The following is a 13,983-nucleotide window of genomic DNA, read 5'->3' on the forward strand; positions in this document are numbered from 1 at the left end:
CTTCTCTGCTTATTAGGGATACCAGTTTGAGGGGTTTAACTTTGTAGTTCAAACCCAAACAAACTGGTTTTGAAATATTTTCACCTATAATCAATGGTATTAGTTACACAATTAGCCATGAAACAGTAGGGAATGCCCTTAATGTCTTGTACAGCTGTGAAGTGTCATGTTCTTGTCTACAGCTGGAGTCTATATAAACCTATGTGAATGCTTTTTATTTTTAATAAATACATCTTTCTTCTCCAGTTTGTTGTTCATGAAGTGCCTGGTCAGGACTTAGAAGTGGACTTGTATGATGAAGATCCAGATAAAGATGACTTTATGGGCAGGTAAGTTAGCATGACCCTTGCTCAGGGTCCAGTAACCTCTACAACAGGACACCCAGATTATTCATACCAGAAATTTAATATTGAAGGAAGCTATTCCCTTTGTCTAGATGTTGATACCAAGTTATTAGTTCCTAGTGCAACTAACTTTGAACAAAATAGAGAATGGTCAGAGAGTCCTGTAGGGAATCATATGACTCCATTAGAAATGAGAGTTGAGATTTACTTCAGATTTTATTTTAGTTTTGGAAGTATTTCAAGGGGGAGACTTCAGAAGGGTAAGTGCGTTCCAGTGCGCACACAGACAGGTAGTGTGGAGTTGCTATTTGGAACAGATTTGAGCATGTGCTTTCTTGGTGGTGGTTTCTTCTCTCCCCAACAGCAGTATGCTGTATGCCTAAGCATATGCTGACATGCTTGCTTTTTGTCTTTCAGCTTGCTTATAAGCCTAGTGGATGTAATGAATGACAAAATTGTTGATGAGGTAAAGATCACAACTTATTTCTGAATATGGTTGGTGGTGTATGCTTACGTGTACTTATTTGTGCTCTCCCTCTGCTATTATGTTGGTTTTGTGTGTTTAAAGCTTCCTTGCACACTTGCACTGTAGTATTTTCACAAAAAGAAAATACCTTTGCTCAGAAAACTTAAAGTAGCCATTACAATGCTTATTGCAATCAAGCCGACAACTTCAGACAGCTCTGAGGTGATGCTGAGCCAGCAGTGAGGTATCTGCTGTTATTACTGTGTGTCCTGTATGTACCAAATGTTTTTGTACAAGGCTACAGATGAAGTTTGGTGAAGCAGTCTGCTGAGGAAAGAAATGATCCGATCTTACTGTGGTTCACCCTGCAACCCAGCACTCTGTAAACAATGCCAGGGTGCCTGTCCTGTGCTGCTGCTGGCTGGAAATACCCATATGCTTTGTATGTGTGTGGGTATCTTCTGTTTTTTCTGACTTGTGTTTCTAAGTAGATAGACATGCTACAATCTAAGTGTCAAAAATGCAAGCTCTAAGGCACTCAAAGTACAATTCTTATTGTCAGTTGTACGTGAGTCTCAGACTGCAACAGATCTATAAAAATTACTCTGCCTTACAGGTCTCAAGTTACTCTTTATTGTCTCCATTTAGTGGTTTCCCTTAAGTAAGACAACAAGTGGACACTTGCATCTAAAACTGGAGTGGCTTTCACTAGTAAATGACCAAGAAAAGCTACATGAGGTGGGTATATTTGCTTAAAAGATTCAGATACTCTGATACCTGTCCAGTGATCAACAAACGAGTGTGTAAAATTAGGAACCCCAGGCAAACTCGTGGGAGTTTTGTTTTTTGTCTGATGTCAAAAGTTTGGATGTGATTTCCATCTCCCCACCCCTCCTGAAGAGGAAGGGCATTTCCTTGCCCCAGGTCCCTTGGTAATTCAGGAGTAACTCAAATCTGGCAGCTATTTTTGCTTGAATTAGCAAAGCTTTGTTTGACTGACTGCAAAGTGGCCTCTCACAGATCCCTTTTTTGATAATTTTTCCCTTCCCTCTTCATCTAGAATCTGTGTAGGACCTTTGTCTATAACCTGTACTAGTCATAGACTGATACCTAGCACTGGTGCTTTGTAGGGCCGTGGTTCCAAATGGTGTCCTACTTGTCCAGCAGAATTGCTTGGATAAAGCCCATCTCCCAAGGATGCTGTTTCTTATAATCAAGCAAAAGCATTTGAGTTCTGCTGCAGTGAATAAAATTTGTTGCCAGGCTTTTTTCTGCTGACACTGAATTACTGATGATGTTGTTATATGGCTGAGCATGTTTTTAGGTGTCTTGCTGCACTGGGGAATCCAACCAGTTCTGCACTAGAGAGACTGAAGAGCATTAAGGCCAGTAAATTGAAAACACTTACGCCTCTTCTTACTGGTCTAAGTGCTTAAAACTGTCATGCTGTATTGGCTGGTGCTCCTCAAATTGCGAGTTTTTAGGAGAAAGGTGAAGAGCTGCTTAGCTTTCAGAAACTGTCCTTTGAATCTGTGTTGTGCTTTACACTGCTGTTGACGGGTGATCAAGCCTACCTTGTGTTTTGTTTTATCTTTCTGGCCTTGACAGGATAGGAAGGGTCTGTCTACAGCTATTCTGATAGTCTACTTGGACAGTGCCTTCAACCTTCCAGTAAGTACAAACCACATGCAGGTAGCCTTCACTCCTTTTTCTTGAAGCCCACAAACTAATTGTTTTGAAATACTCTGTTTACTAATTCAGAAAAACCACTTTGAGTATTCGAATGGCGAATGTGGAGCGAAGAAGATCAAAAATAACAAGTACCTCAAGGTAAAATTTGAATTCTTCTCCCATACTTGCAAAATAACATTCTGCATTATGCAGTATCATAGCAACTGAAGCTAGCTGTGGGTAAAAAAAAACCCTCCCCAGCATAAGAATCTAAGTGACCAGGGGTTCAAATTAGTGACTGAAAGCCCATGCCCTGCCCCAGTGAAAGAGGTCCAAGGGGGAAATACTTGATTGTGTCAGGAGTTGTATTTATTTTTATTTTATGCTTTGGACAGAGAGACTCCAGACATCAGACCTAGTCATGATATCCTTTCTGCTGCTGCAGGGGTTCTTCCCATACTGAGCTGTTCCAGCTTGACCTCCCGCATTGGGATGGGAGGAATATGCTTGTTCATGGTAACCTTGTCAGTTGGAGACCTCACTGCCGGATTCCATCCTTCCTCAGCTTTAGAGGGATTCGGAAGCCACTCTGTTGTTCATGCCTCCTCTCTCTTTGCTTCTGTTTACTTTTTCCTCCAAATACTGCATTTTAATTGTGATGTAAATGGTGGGTATAGGGAAGAATGTCTTTCTCTCTTTTTTCCTGAGCAAGCTACATACAACCACAGCTCTGAGCAATGGATAAAGCTTCCCATTCTCTGTGACCAGCTCCCCTCCTAAATACAATCTTTACAATTTAGATGAGTTACCAGCACTGATACACATTACATTCGATACTCTTTAATTCTGGACTTCATTGTATCCACTTTGTATACAGTGTTATGCCCAGACCAGATCTGTTGCAGCACAATCAAACTAGTAGGCTGCGACAAGGCTTTACCGTTGGTCAGGTTCTACTGTCTGTGCTGTATCTCCTTCCTCCAGAGGTCAGACCACACCGCTCCTCCTCTATCTAACCCCAATCCCCCCCTCTCTGCCATCCTCAGGGCTATTTAACTGCTTAGCGGAACGAGCTACACCTGCACATCGTCCGTGTCAACCAACCCACTGCCCTGGGGCAAGGCCACAGCTGCATGTTATCCATGCTGATCAACACACTGCCTGCATTCCTCTACACAGATCCTCAGCCTTAGCTTCTATAGCATTAGTGTGGAGAAGCACAGTATTACTGCTTCTGGAAAGGAATTGTTTCTTGGTGCCAATGACTCGCTTCTGGCTGCTTTACAGTGAGTCCTGAGCCTCAGAAACCAATTCTGAGAGTCCTGTTTCATTTAGGAATGATGAAGACATCCCACTGAGCCTTCAGCTCTCTTCTCTGTTACCTCCCAGCTTTTGACAAATTTTTAACTGCTCACCTATTGTAACCTAAATACATAAAACTGGCTTAAATGTGTACCCTCAGTGGTAGAGGGTAAGACTGTGCTGTGTTATGATGGGAATCTTTCCTGTGTACTGCACTCTTCAGATGTCCCACATCTGAAAACTAGTGTCAGTTTTCCAGCAACTTCTTTCAAATAAGAGCAGTGGTTTGATATTGCTTCTTGTAAGCTATAAATGTCTCTTCTTTTTATCTTTTTTTTTCTGCTTTCTTTTTCTTCCTTGTGTTAAATGACAGAAGATGGAACGAGAACCTTCCTCCTTTGTCCTGCTCACAGTAGGAAACAAGACTCAGAAAAGCAAGGTGAGGCTGTTTGACTCTTGTGCTTTCCTCAAATACTTTCTATTTCATGGGTGATTATCTCCAGGTAGCCCCTAGGAAGGGTAGGACTAGTGAAGCTGATATGTAGAGCTGTAGTTACAGTGATAGCGGCAGAGGCTGGGAGGTGAGGGTCAAACAGCACGCTGGAAGCACTGTGTCACTGAGTTGTGCTTGATTAGTGGGTGTGTGATCAGCTACTGTACAGATGTGTAGTTTTGTGCTCATGGCCACAAGGTCATGTTGGTCAAGATACTTTAGTTTTACAGGGATTGAAGAGGAAAAAATGATAGGTCTGCAATCTGGCTTGTGCTTTCTCAGGGCAGGGTGTCATTTGCATCAAACTGGCATTTGTTCCCTCATCAAATTCTCCTGGCTCCTGTGTTTCACAGTTTTACTGGATTTTTTTATTTTATTGTTTAAACTCGGACAAGATGTGTCTGGTTCTTCTCCACTTTACTTTCAGTTCCTTTTGCATTATTTAGTATTTAATTTTGCCTGATGAGTATGAGCAACAGCTGACTTCTGCCTGCCCAGTAGCTGCTGTGTTTATTGCCCTGTGGCTGGATGCTGATGAGGGTGGCCCTGTGTTCTTTTGGACATCCAATAAACAGGAATTAATCCTGTTGGTTATATGCAGGCATACAGGTCTGGCCCCTGTTTTCCCTTGTTTCTTCCACCTGCTCCATCCAGAAATCGGGTTCTGCTTGCCTTTTTACCTTTTTTGGCTTTCCCTTTTCCCCACCACATCACCTGCCTCTCCCGAGCTAGGTCAGACTTCCAGCTTTCCCCTGCTCCTTTCCCCTTGCTGCCAGCACTCATGACCTGGTGGAAGCAGCTGGTTTACGGAGCAGCCTCAGCCACAGCCCCTGTGGGTGCTTTCCATGCTCTTTCATCCTTGAAGTGGATGGCACTGAAGCTGTGCCATCCTACTCTTCTTGTGAGCTCTGCACTCCTCAAACGGCCCCTCTAGCTTTCCTGCCAGCTTGCTGTGGCTTTGGGAGCTGGCTCTGGGTGCCTGCAGGCTGGAAGCAGCACCCTGGCTTTCCCTGGGTGGAGAGGTGGGAAGGAAGGAGTGGTGGCTTGCTGCAGGTGAGGCTGGCTGCTGGTCCAGGCAGCCCTGGCTGGGGCCAGCTGCAGCTCACCAGACTTGTTCTTCGGCATTTCCACGCCCTGAAGAGCTCATTCTGGTTTGGTGGTAGACTTCACTTCCACACGCTTCTGACCTGGAAAATTCCCACTCTCCATACAGCTGGGGTGTAGCATCACTGAATAAAACAAGAGGGTCACCGTGACCCTCTCTGGTGATCAGAGTGATGGTATTCTTTGCTGCTTACAGAATAAGACAACATGTATGCTACAATCTTCTTGTTGCAGACCTGCAATTTCAGCAAAGATCCCACGTGGGGCCAGGCTTTCACCTTCTTCGTCCACAGTGCTCATTCCGAGTCGCTCCACGTTGAGGTGAGAGAAGAGCTTTCCTTTGAAAACCAAGTGCATATTTGTAGAAAGAAGCCTTTTTTATGGCAGATGTGATCTCAGTGCTGGTTGTTTCTGTGTGCTTGTGCTGGGGCCCTCCTATTGAAACGGTGGAAGAAGTACCTGCTGTTGCACAGGCAATTCTCTGTTAGGTGATGCTGGTATCTGCCTTTGCTCTAGAATCATGTAACACGTAATATCTTAGTTCAAAACATGGGATGTTTCTGGCTGCAAAGTGCAAAGGAGGTATATACAGGTCTGTGTGTAGTAAAGCCATGAGTATTTTGCTGTCAGAAATAGCAGCCTTCATAATTCTCAACCTGAGTCCTCTCTCTTCACTTTGGTATTTTGGCTCGTTAAGAAATCCTGTATCTCACAAGCATGTGTTGCAGTCACAGCCAGCTCACTCGGCTACAGAAACGGATTTGAACTCGGAAAGTGTTTTGAGGTTAAATAGGCTAAACAAACTATTACCTAAAAAGCTTGTAAAAGTTTAGACCAGTTGACATCCCAGCAGCCTGGGATGTTTTCCCCAGAGCAAGTGAGGAAAGTGAATACTAGGACCCAGTTTTTCTGCTAAGGCAGTTCAGCAGTTCCATCTCTGCATAGTTTGGCATGGGATTTTTACTCCAGACATACTGATTATTATACTCCTGAAATATTGGCAAAACCGACTTGGAAGTAACCATATTGATGGTATGTCCTGAAGTAAATAAGCTAATTGTAGTCTCTGCTTGAAATACCTTCTTGCTTTGCTGTTCCTGGTGGTACGCTTTCCAGTCTGCCATCTAATAATTTTTTCTTTGTTTTTTTCCCCCACCCTAGATAAAAGACAAGGATCGGGATAGTGCCCTGGGAACTTCAGTAGTATGTCTCTCCCACTTGCTTAAGGACCCAAACATGACTCTGGATCAGAGATTTCAGCTGGACCATTCCAGTTCAGGCAGCTTCATTAAGATGAAACTTGTGTTGCGGGTAAGGTGTGCTTTGCCATATTCACTTGGCTTCCGCAGTGCCATCTTGGAGTGGCAGTTAGACAGAACTAACATGGAAGTTAGAATTTCCATCCAGTTCTAGCCAGGTGTAAGATGGGTGTGGAGAAATGTGACTTTGCTTCACAGATTAGTAGAAAGTAGAAGTGTGACAAGGTCTTTTAAGTGCAATTAAGAGTGTGTGGTGGAGCTGAGAGGTATCCCTGAGGCTTCCTAAAACTTGGTGCTGTGCCATTGCTCAAAATCTTCTCGTGACAATAGAGAGTTGGACTGGGAAAATCTAAGCTGGGGAAATCGAAGCTGCTAAACAGTAAGAGAGACTGATGCTTAGGAATTGTTTTCTCAGTGTGCTCTGGATCAGTGTTTAGGTGCTGTTAAATACATCCACCACAGTAGGACAAGAGAAGAGAAAAGCACAGCTAATCCCGTAGGCCTCTTTCACCTGCAATAGCAGATTCCTGCTGTCACAGGGTTGTGGTGAAATTTCATCCTAGATGGTAATGTTGGCATTAACCCCGGTGCTTTGGGAGCAGCACTCATTTCTCTCCCTTGTGATTTTTAGGCCTTGAATGCTGAAGAACCTGATTCACAGAGGGTTAAGGCTGGTGTTAGTGCCTTGAAGCAAGGTCCTGTGCATGTCGTGGAGAAGGGTGGAAACCAGCAAAAGTTTGTCTCCCCACCAAACCCAGAAGTCTCAAAAGTACCTCCTGTGAGCAAAGACTCTGAAGCAGTTGAATCCCTGCCGAAAAAGGACAGCAGAGAAGACCTGGACACAAATGACAGTTCAGCAGCACCTGTACCAAGTGAAACTGTTGCTGGCCTTAACGAGGCAGAGCATGAGCAGAATGCAGACTGTCCCCCGCCGTCAGCATTGCACACCAGGGCAGCGGTAGTGCCCACTCTGCCAGCCGTACAGGAGCTGAGGCTTGCACCCAGTGTTACTTCGCTGGGCTCTCTGCCTTCTTCGTGCTTTGAACTAAGTAGCAGCAACCTGGACCTTCATAAGTAGGTGTTCTTCCAGCTGAATTGTTCTTCTCTTGGGCACGTTTAGGTTTTATAGATTGCCGTTGCATACTGTTGAATTCAAGACTAAGTCATTTGGAGTCTTGGGTCTCAAATCATCTTACAACTAATTGACCTAATTATTCTAATCAACAGCGACAGTCAATATCCTGGGTCCCATAACACTCCTGGTTTTAGCAGGATATTGGAAGTCTGAATATCTCATTTCTATAAAAACATAAAATCTTGATAGAAATATCTGGCTGCTTAAAGTTTTGGATACTGTATTTTATGCAACAAATTTTAAGACTTACAATGCTGTGAACAAAGTTTTTGTGGATAGGTGGGCTCGTGTGTGTGTTGGTCCCACAGTGCTAAGTGTGAGGCTGCAAGGCAGTCTGCTCTGTTGAGGAGGACAGAGCGCCAAATTTGTCTCTCCTGGGGTGCAAAATGGAGCTATTGGAATCCTTAATGAACTGAAGTAGCAAAGAAGATCCACCTCAATTAAGAGCATCAGAGCAGTTATAAACCTGAACATCAAATGCAGCTCCAGCTGTGTTCCATCTAGCACCTCTGGACTGGCAAATTCTCTATCTCTGAACAGGGCCTCCTTCATAAGCCGTTTTTAAGCGACGTTTTGGATTTGAAACCACTTGAAAAGCATGCAGAATGGAATATAAGAAAGGTCCCATTTTGCATATACAGACATCCTTAAGGAGCTGCATAACATGCTAATGTGTGCTTTGCTGCTCCATCTACAGCAAGGCAAGTAGGTGCTTTGTTTGGCAGTTTGTACTGCGGGACTGAAAGCTGTCCTGTGCTCCCTGTACGGAGGGCGGTAGGCAGTGCTGGCACTGACCTGAGCAGGTATCTGGGGAGCCTCTGCGGTCCAGCTGCTTTCTGGATAGCAAGCCTTAGGGTGCCAGAAAGAACAGTGCCCTGAAAGTTGCTTTGAGTTGAAAATGCATCACCAACTTCTGAAGCTGGTGTCCTGTTGCATGCTGCTAGGTCTGTGCGTGTGGTCTGTTAAAACCGTAGCTGTATTTAAAAGCTTTGGCTGTGCAACTGTCTTACAGCGGGACTGAAATGTCTCTGGGAGAGATTCAGCTCACGGTGCGGTATGCTTCTGTACGGCAAAGCCTCGTCGTGCTGGTGAACGGCTGCAGGTAATGCTGACGATGGCTTGCATGTATCTGTGAAGGGAAGGGGAAGAGCTCTCCGAGCCTGTGTCAGACACGCAGCAAAGCCGGAGCGTAAGCTGCCCGTTGAGGTGCCTTAGCCCTGGCTGGCTTCAGCCTGCGCAGCCTCGCTAAGCCCAGCTCTGGTCAGGCCCGTAGCGGGTCTGTGAGAGCAGCCAGCGAGCAGCGCTCCATGCAGTAGAGATACTTTAACGTTCATCCGCCCAAAACTTCCTCTGAACAGCATTGACAACCGATGCCTGTCTTGGGATGTCATGACGGGCATCATGACAAGGATTGATACCTATGACTGAATTTGTAAATGTTAATGTAGGAACCCCAATAAGTGGCCACACACTCATCAGTGAAAATTGTGTTTAATTTCACATTCTTAAAGTTTTATTTGCTTATGTTCCAACTCCCAAGATAAATGTTTTTGGCCCATGAAGGGTTGGCCTGATTTGAAGAGAGAAGGTATTAAAGCACGCAGCGGGAGAACCTGCCTTGCTTGTCAACACTGCTTCTTTTACAGAAACTTAGTACCCTCTTCCAATCGTGGAGTAGATCCATACGTTCGTATATACCTGCTTCCAGATAGAAGATGGGCAAGCAGGAAGAAGACTTCTGTTAAGAAAAAAACTCTGAACCCCCAATATGACGAGAAGTAAGAAAATGTTAATTATGTAATTATTGCTGCCAAAACAGTTATGATCCCTATACAACGAAAGGGCTTACGTAAGGTATGCATGCTCCCGTTGCTCGGAAGGTTTGTCTCGTGAAAAAAATTGTCTTCTGAAAAAAAATGGCACTTCAGCTCTGATGTGGGAGTCCTTGGGGCAGGCCTGGCTCTGCTGTGGTGGTGTCTGTCCCTTGAAAGAGGGCACAGCTTCCTCTGCCCCCTTCCCTGATCCTAGCAGATGGGGCTCCGCTTGCTGCTTTGCACAGACATTCCCCTTCCCGTGTCAAACCCCCTGTTGTTGCGGAGGCAATCTTTCCATTTGGGTACCTCACAACGCCTCCTTCTCTGTCCATACTTCTTTGCCTGGTGCTTATTCTGACAGCTTGCCAAAAGTCAAAGTAGTAGTAGTAGTAGGCAGCCGTTTGAGGCTGGACCAGTCTTTGGACAGACGGGTGGATGTTGTCATGAAGACCTGGTGGGAGCAGGGTAGAATGCTTCCCCCTTTTTGCTGACAGTGTCATGTCCACAGCTCTGCCTCTGAAATGGAAAGTGTTTTGTATAAACCCAAACACAGTAATGCTCAGACACAGAGCTCTTTTGAGAGGTGGTTTTAATCCCATATTTAAAGACAGATGCACATGTGAAAATACATGAATATTGGGTGGCCTTGGGTGGCTCACTTTTTTCCTGTGTTGGGTCCTTTCTGTATGTCAGTATAGGTCAGAAATGGAGAAAAGATTTTTAAACTATTTCATCTTAACACTCAAAACACTACAGTTGTGGATTTTGCTTCTGCCTACTCTCCTGTAACTGCTGATGAATTGCCAGCACAGCTGTTGGGAACAGCATCTTTTTCCTTGTCACAGTATTGGTGCATCCCATACATCCTCAATTAAGTGTAATAGGTTGAGCAATACTTTGCTCCAAAACACATTACCTGTTTTACAGCTCTGACTTGAGAAAAAGCTATTCAGGTGGGCAGAACTGAAGTGATTTAGGGTGGACAAAACTCACTTGACATTAGATGATGTGTGCCAGAGGCGTGAGTCAGAGCCATTAAGAATTTAATTGCCACAGGTTCCAACCTTTGTGTTCTCTTAATGTGGTGTAAGCTTACTTTGGAAACTTGGCGGGTTGGCTCAGCTATTTCCTCTGAGTAATAAGGGTTGCATGGAAAATATGCTGATCTTCCGCGGAGGGGGAAAATGATGGTAAATAGCTTTTCATCAAGGATGCATGTTTTCCTCCTTGCCCCTGGCACAGCGAACAGCCTGAACAGATGTCGCAGTCTTTGATGAGGCCAAGAAGAGATTTCTTACCATGTGAATCCAATGTAACTACAGAATTGCCTTTTCTGTCTCTTCCTTCTCTGTTAGACATTCTGGCTGCTGGTGCTGTATTCTGTCCCTGCATTCTGGCCACTGACGCTTATAGCATTTTAATTTTTTTCTTTGGTGTCTCTTGTCAAAACTTTTAGGTTTGAATTTTTTGAATCTTTGGAAGATGTCAAGAAAAGGACACTGGACATTGCCGTGAAAAACAACAGGCCGTTCATTTCACAGGAGAGGAAGGAGCTGGGGAAAGTAAGTTTAAAGAAGCTACGTTACCGATTTAATAGAGCTGCGCTGTCGGAGCGATTCCTGTAATCCTGAAATGCGGTTCTAGTAACTAAATCTCAGTAACAGGACTAGCAATCTGGAAACAACTTTTTCTGCCAGATTTTCATCTGAAATCAGGCTGTATCCATGTGGAAGCTTGTGTGGTCTCACGTGATGTGTGCTACGCCCCTTCATTTCAGAAGGGCGCTTCTGAAATGAAAAAAATGTTTCCTTGGAATCCACCGCTGCCCATTTGGGGAGCGGCTCCGATAGTGCAAACTCAAAGCTGAGAAAAACGTGGGATTAAACCCCAGAATTTGACAACAGTGTTTTAAGCTTTGGTTCTGTGAAAAGTACGGTGGAAGTGCTGCTTCAGTGACAGATAAGCTTCCAAGTAGTGCTACTAGGCAGCCGAGCTGCAGTGCTGAGGCTGGGTACCGCCCGTGTCCCATGTGCAGGAGCGCAGGAAGCTTGTTTTCCCTTGAGCCTGAGCTGCCGCCCTAGAACTTGAAAGCAGGTCTGCCTTGGGAGGGGAGCTGGCTCATTAGCTCATATACTTGTACGCTGAATAATACACGAAGAAATAAAATGTGCTTTTTAAAGGTGCGGATCGACTTGTCACAGGAGGACTTAATAAAAGGTTTTGCACAGTGGTAAGTTTTCACCTCGGTACTTTCAAACCCTGCCAGTTGTTTTGCTGGGAGTTTGTGGGGCTGCCGGAGGGCTGGAAATGGGCTGTGCGTGCTGGTGAGTGAGAAAGTATTCGACCTGCAAATGCAGGGCTACCTTGAAGTAATCTGGTAGTTTTATCTAAGTTGTATCTTAATCCGGTTGCTAGTGCAATACCTGCCCTGTGCAACATTTTAATAAGAGGCCTATACGTCAGTTACAGTCTTCAGCATATTTAAAGTTACCGTGAAAGCCACCGGGACACATAAAAGAATTATGTTTATTAAAGTAATCTCGCAACAAATTTTAACCTGGATAATGAACTCAACTAAATTAATATGATCGGCAATATATATATATATATGATAAAACTTTAATTACAAAGCAGTTGTAGAAACTATTATTATAAGCCACTTACAGTTTTGCTTGTATTTTCGCTGTGGTTCAGAGTTACACCTTAAGCATTGGTCGGAGGCAAAGATTAAGAACCAGGGTGGTTTTTTCTCCTCCCCTTCTATGTTTGTAGTTAATGGCAGTAGTTCTTCCCTGTTTCTCCTTCAATGGAGCCTCAGGAATGCAGGGTGGGTAGTCCAGGAGCTTGCCAGCTGCACAGGCAGGGGGCCAGCGCTGGCCAGCAGGGTAGGAAAACCGGGCTCCCCAGCCCAGCCTGCACGGGTGTCTTGCGTCAGCGTGTGGCACTGGCAGGAGCAGGAGAAAAATGACGCATCCAAAGGTCCTGGTAAAGAGCTGAAGTTTGAGGCCATCTCCGAGGCCTCCTTTGTCACGCTGCCTGTGGAGGAGCACAAGCGGTACAGCCCAAGTTCTGTCTGTTGTGCCAGTTAAAACTTTAAAGAAAGTCTTAAACTACTATAATCATTAATTGTATCTGTCTTGCAGGTATGAGCTGACAAGGAGTAGGCGCAAGAAAATTTGATTTCTTCTCATGTACATAAGTTGCTAATTTTTCAACTTTGTATGAATGTACATATCTCTTGTAATTAATGTGTTTTGAACAGTCCCTGCACATTTGAAGCAGTCTCCAGCTCAGGACATATAAACTTCATAATCATCATCCTCAGAGATTAGTTCTCACTGAAGTAAAAAAATAAACAAAAACCCCACATTGGGAATAATTTGTCCCTAAACAGTGTCCTTTATTTTTGCTGTTGCTGGCATATCTCCCCCAAAGAACCCTTAAGTATGAATACTCTCTTAAGGAAGTGTTATACCTGGAAATATTCTAGACTGTCAGGTAAGCGTCACTTCTCTGTGGGGCAGTCTCATTTCCCCAGGATCCTATTCACATTGTTTTTGACATGGAAGCATTACTCTTTCAAAAAAGTACAAGTTTTTAAACAGCATTCTTCATCTGTAGGGCTACAGCAGCCCCTGAAAGAAACTGTTTAAGACTCTTAATAGCAATTGCTTTTTAAGAAACTAAGTATTGATATCTTAGCAGATCATGGCTGCAGGTATGTATATAATTAGTTTACTATGATGTCATTAAGGTTTTGGCTTGTGATGCCTTACCATGTTTTGTTCTTTGTTACACTACATTTCAAAATCTTGTGAACTTTGATAGTAAAGCATTCCACCTGCAGAACAGCAGAGTTTTGTAAACTAAGCTTTATTAATAATCAGAGCAAAATATACGAAAATATTTTTGGAAGCTTGGTGCACTTGTTTCTGTACAATAAACTTCTGTCTTGCATAAGAAACTTGATCTATGCCTTTCTAAAACTGACTTTTGAAATGTGACCATAATAATTTTAACTCAGTGCTAGGCCGAAACCCATAAGCCACCACCTGAAACAAGCTTAAACTGTTTTAGGCCTAAATTAGTGTAATCTAGTCTGCGTCAGTCCATAACCAGAAAAAATACTTGCCGAGCATCCCAGACTGATCTGAAACTGTAAACATTTTAAAACAGGCTCTCCAGAAGACCAAGATAGGCAAATGATAGGAGTGTTACGGCTAAGGCAGTGAGAGCAGCACCTTTATCTCATACTTACTGCGTCAGAAACATTCAAAATGCTTAGTAGTTACACTATGTCTGGCTTTGTGTGGGGTTCAGTTTCTTAGACTGATACAGAGTGTATTGGTTCTCTCCCTGGGATTGAGCAGACCAGTTGACAGCAGTTATAGTAAG

At 44.0% G+C, this 13,983-nt stretch overlaps 1 protein-coding gene across 1 annotated transcript in view; it reads left to right on the plus strand.

Moving 5' to 3' along the window:
- The window catches only part of ESYT3 (extended synaptotagmin 3), a 34,292-nt gene extending 20,740 nt beyond the window's left edge, over positions 1 to 13,552 (plus strand). Inside the window, exons 10-23 of the mRNA XM_037398125.1 lie at positions 247 to 329; positions 762 to 810; positions 1,459 to 1,548; positions 2,419 to 2,481; positions 2,572 to 2,640; positions 4,157 to 4,222; positions 5,615 to 5,701; positions 6,542 to 6,691; positions 7,271 to 7,713; positions 8,787 to 8,876; positions 9,421 to 9,552; positions 11,045 to 11,150; positions 11,769 to 11,818; positions 12,732 to 13,552. Of these exons, the coding sequence (XP_037254022.1) occupies positions 247 to 329; positions 762 to 810; positions 1,459 to 1,548; positions 2,419 to 2,481; positions 2,572 to 2,640; positions 4,157 to 4,222; positions 5,615 to 5,701; positions 6,542 to 6,691; positions 7,271 to 7,713; positions 8,787 to 8,876; positions 9,421 to 9,552; positions 11,045 to 11,150; positions 11,769 to 11,818; positions 12,732 to 12,768 (1,515 nt within the window). The 3' untranslated portion in view covers positions 12,769 to 13,552. The remainder of the gene's footprint in view (positions 1 to 246; positions 330 to 761; positions 811 to 1,458; positions 1,549 to 2,418; positions 2,482 to 2,571; positions 2,641 to 4,156; positions 4,223 to 5,614; positions 5,702 to 6,541; positions 6,692 to 7,270; positions 7,714 to 8,786; positions 8,877 to 9,420; positions 9,553 to 11,044; positions 11,151 to 11,768; positions 11,819 to 12,731) is intronic.
- The last annotated feature ends 431 nt before the right edge of the window (positions 13,553 to 13,983 follow it).

This window comes from Falco rusticolus, chromosome 8, assembly GCF_015220075.1.
Source record: "Falco rusticolus isolate bFalRus1 chromosome 8, bFalRus1.pri, whole genome shotgun sequence".
NCBI lineage: Eukaryota > Metazoa > Chordata > Aves > Falconiformes > Falconidae > Falco > Falco rusticolus.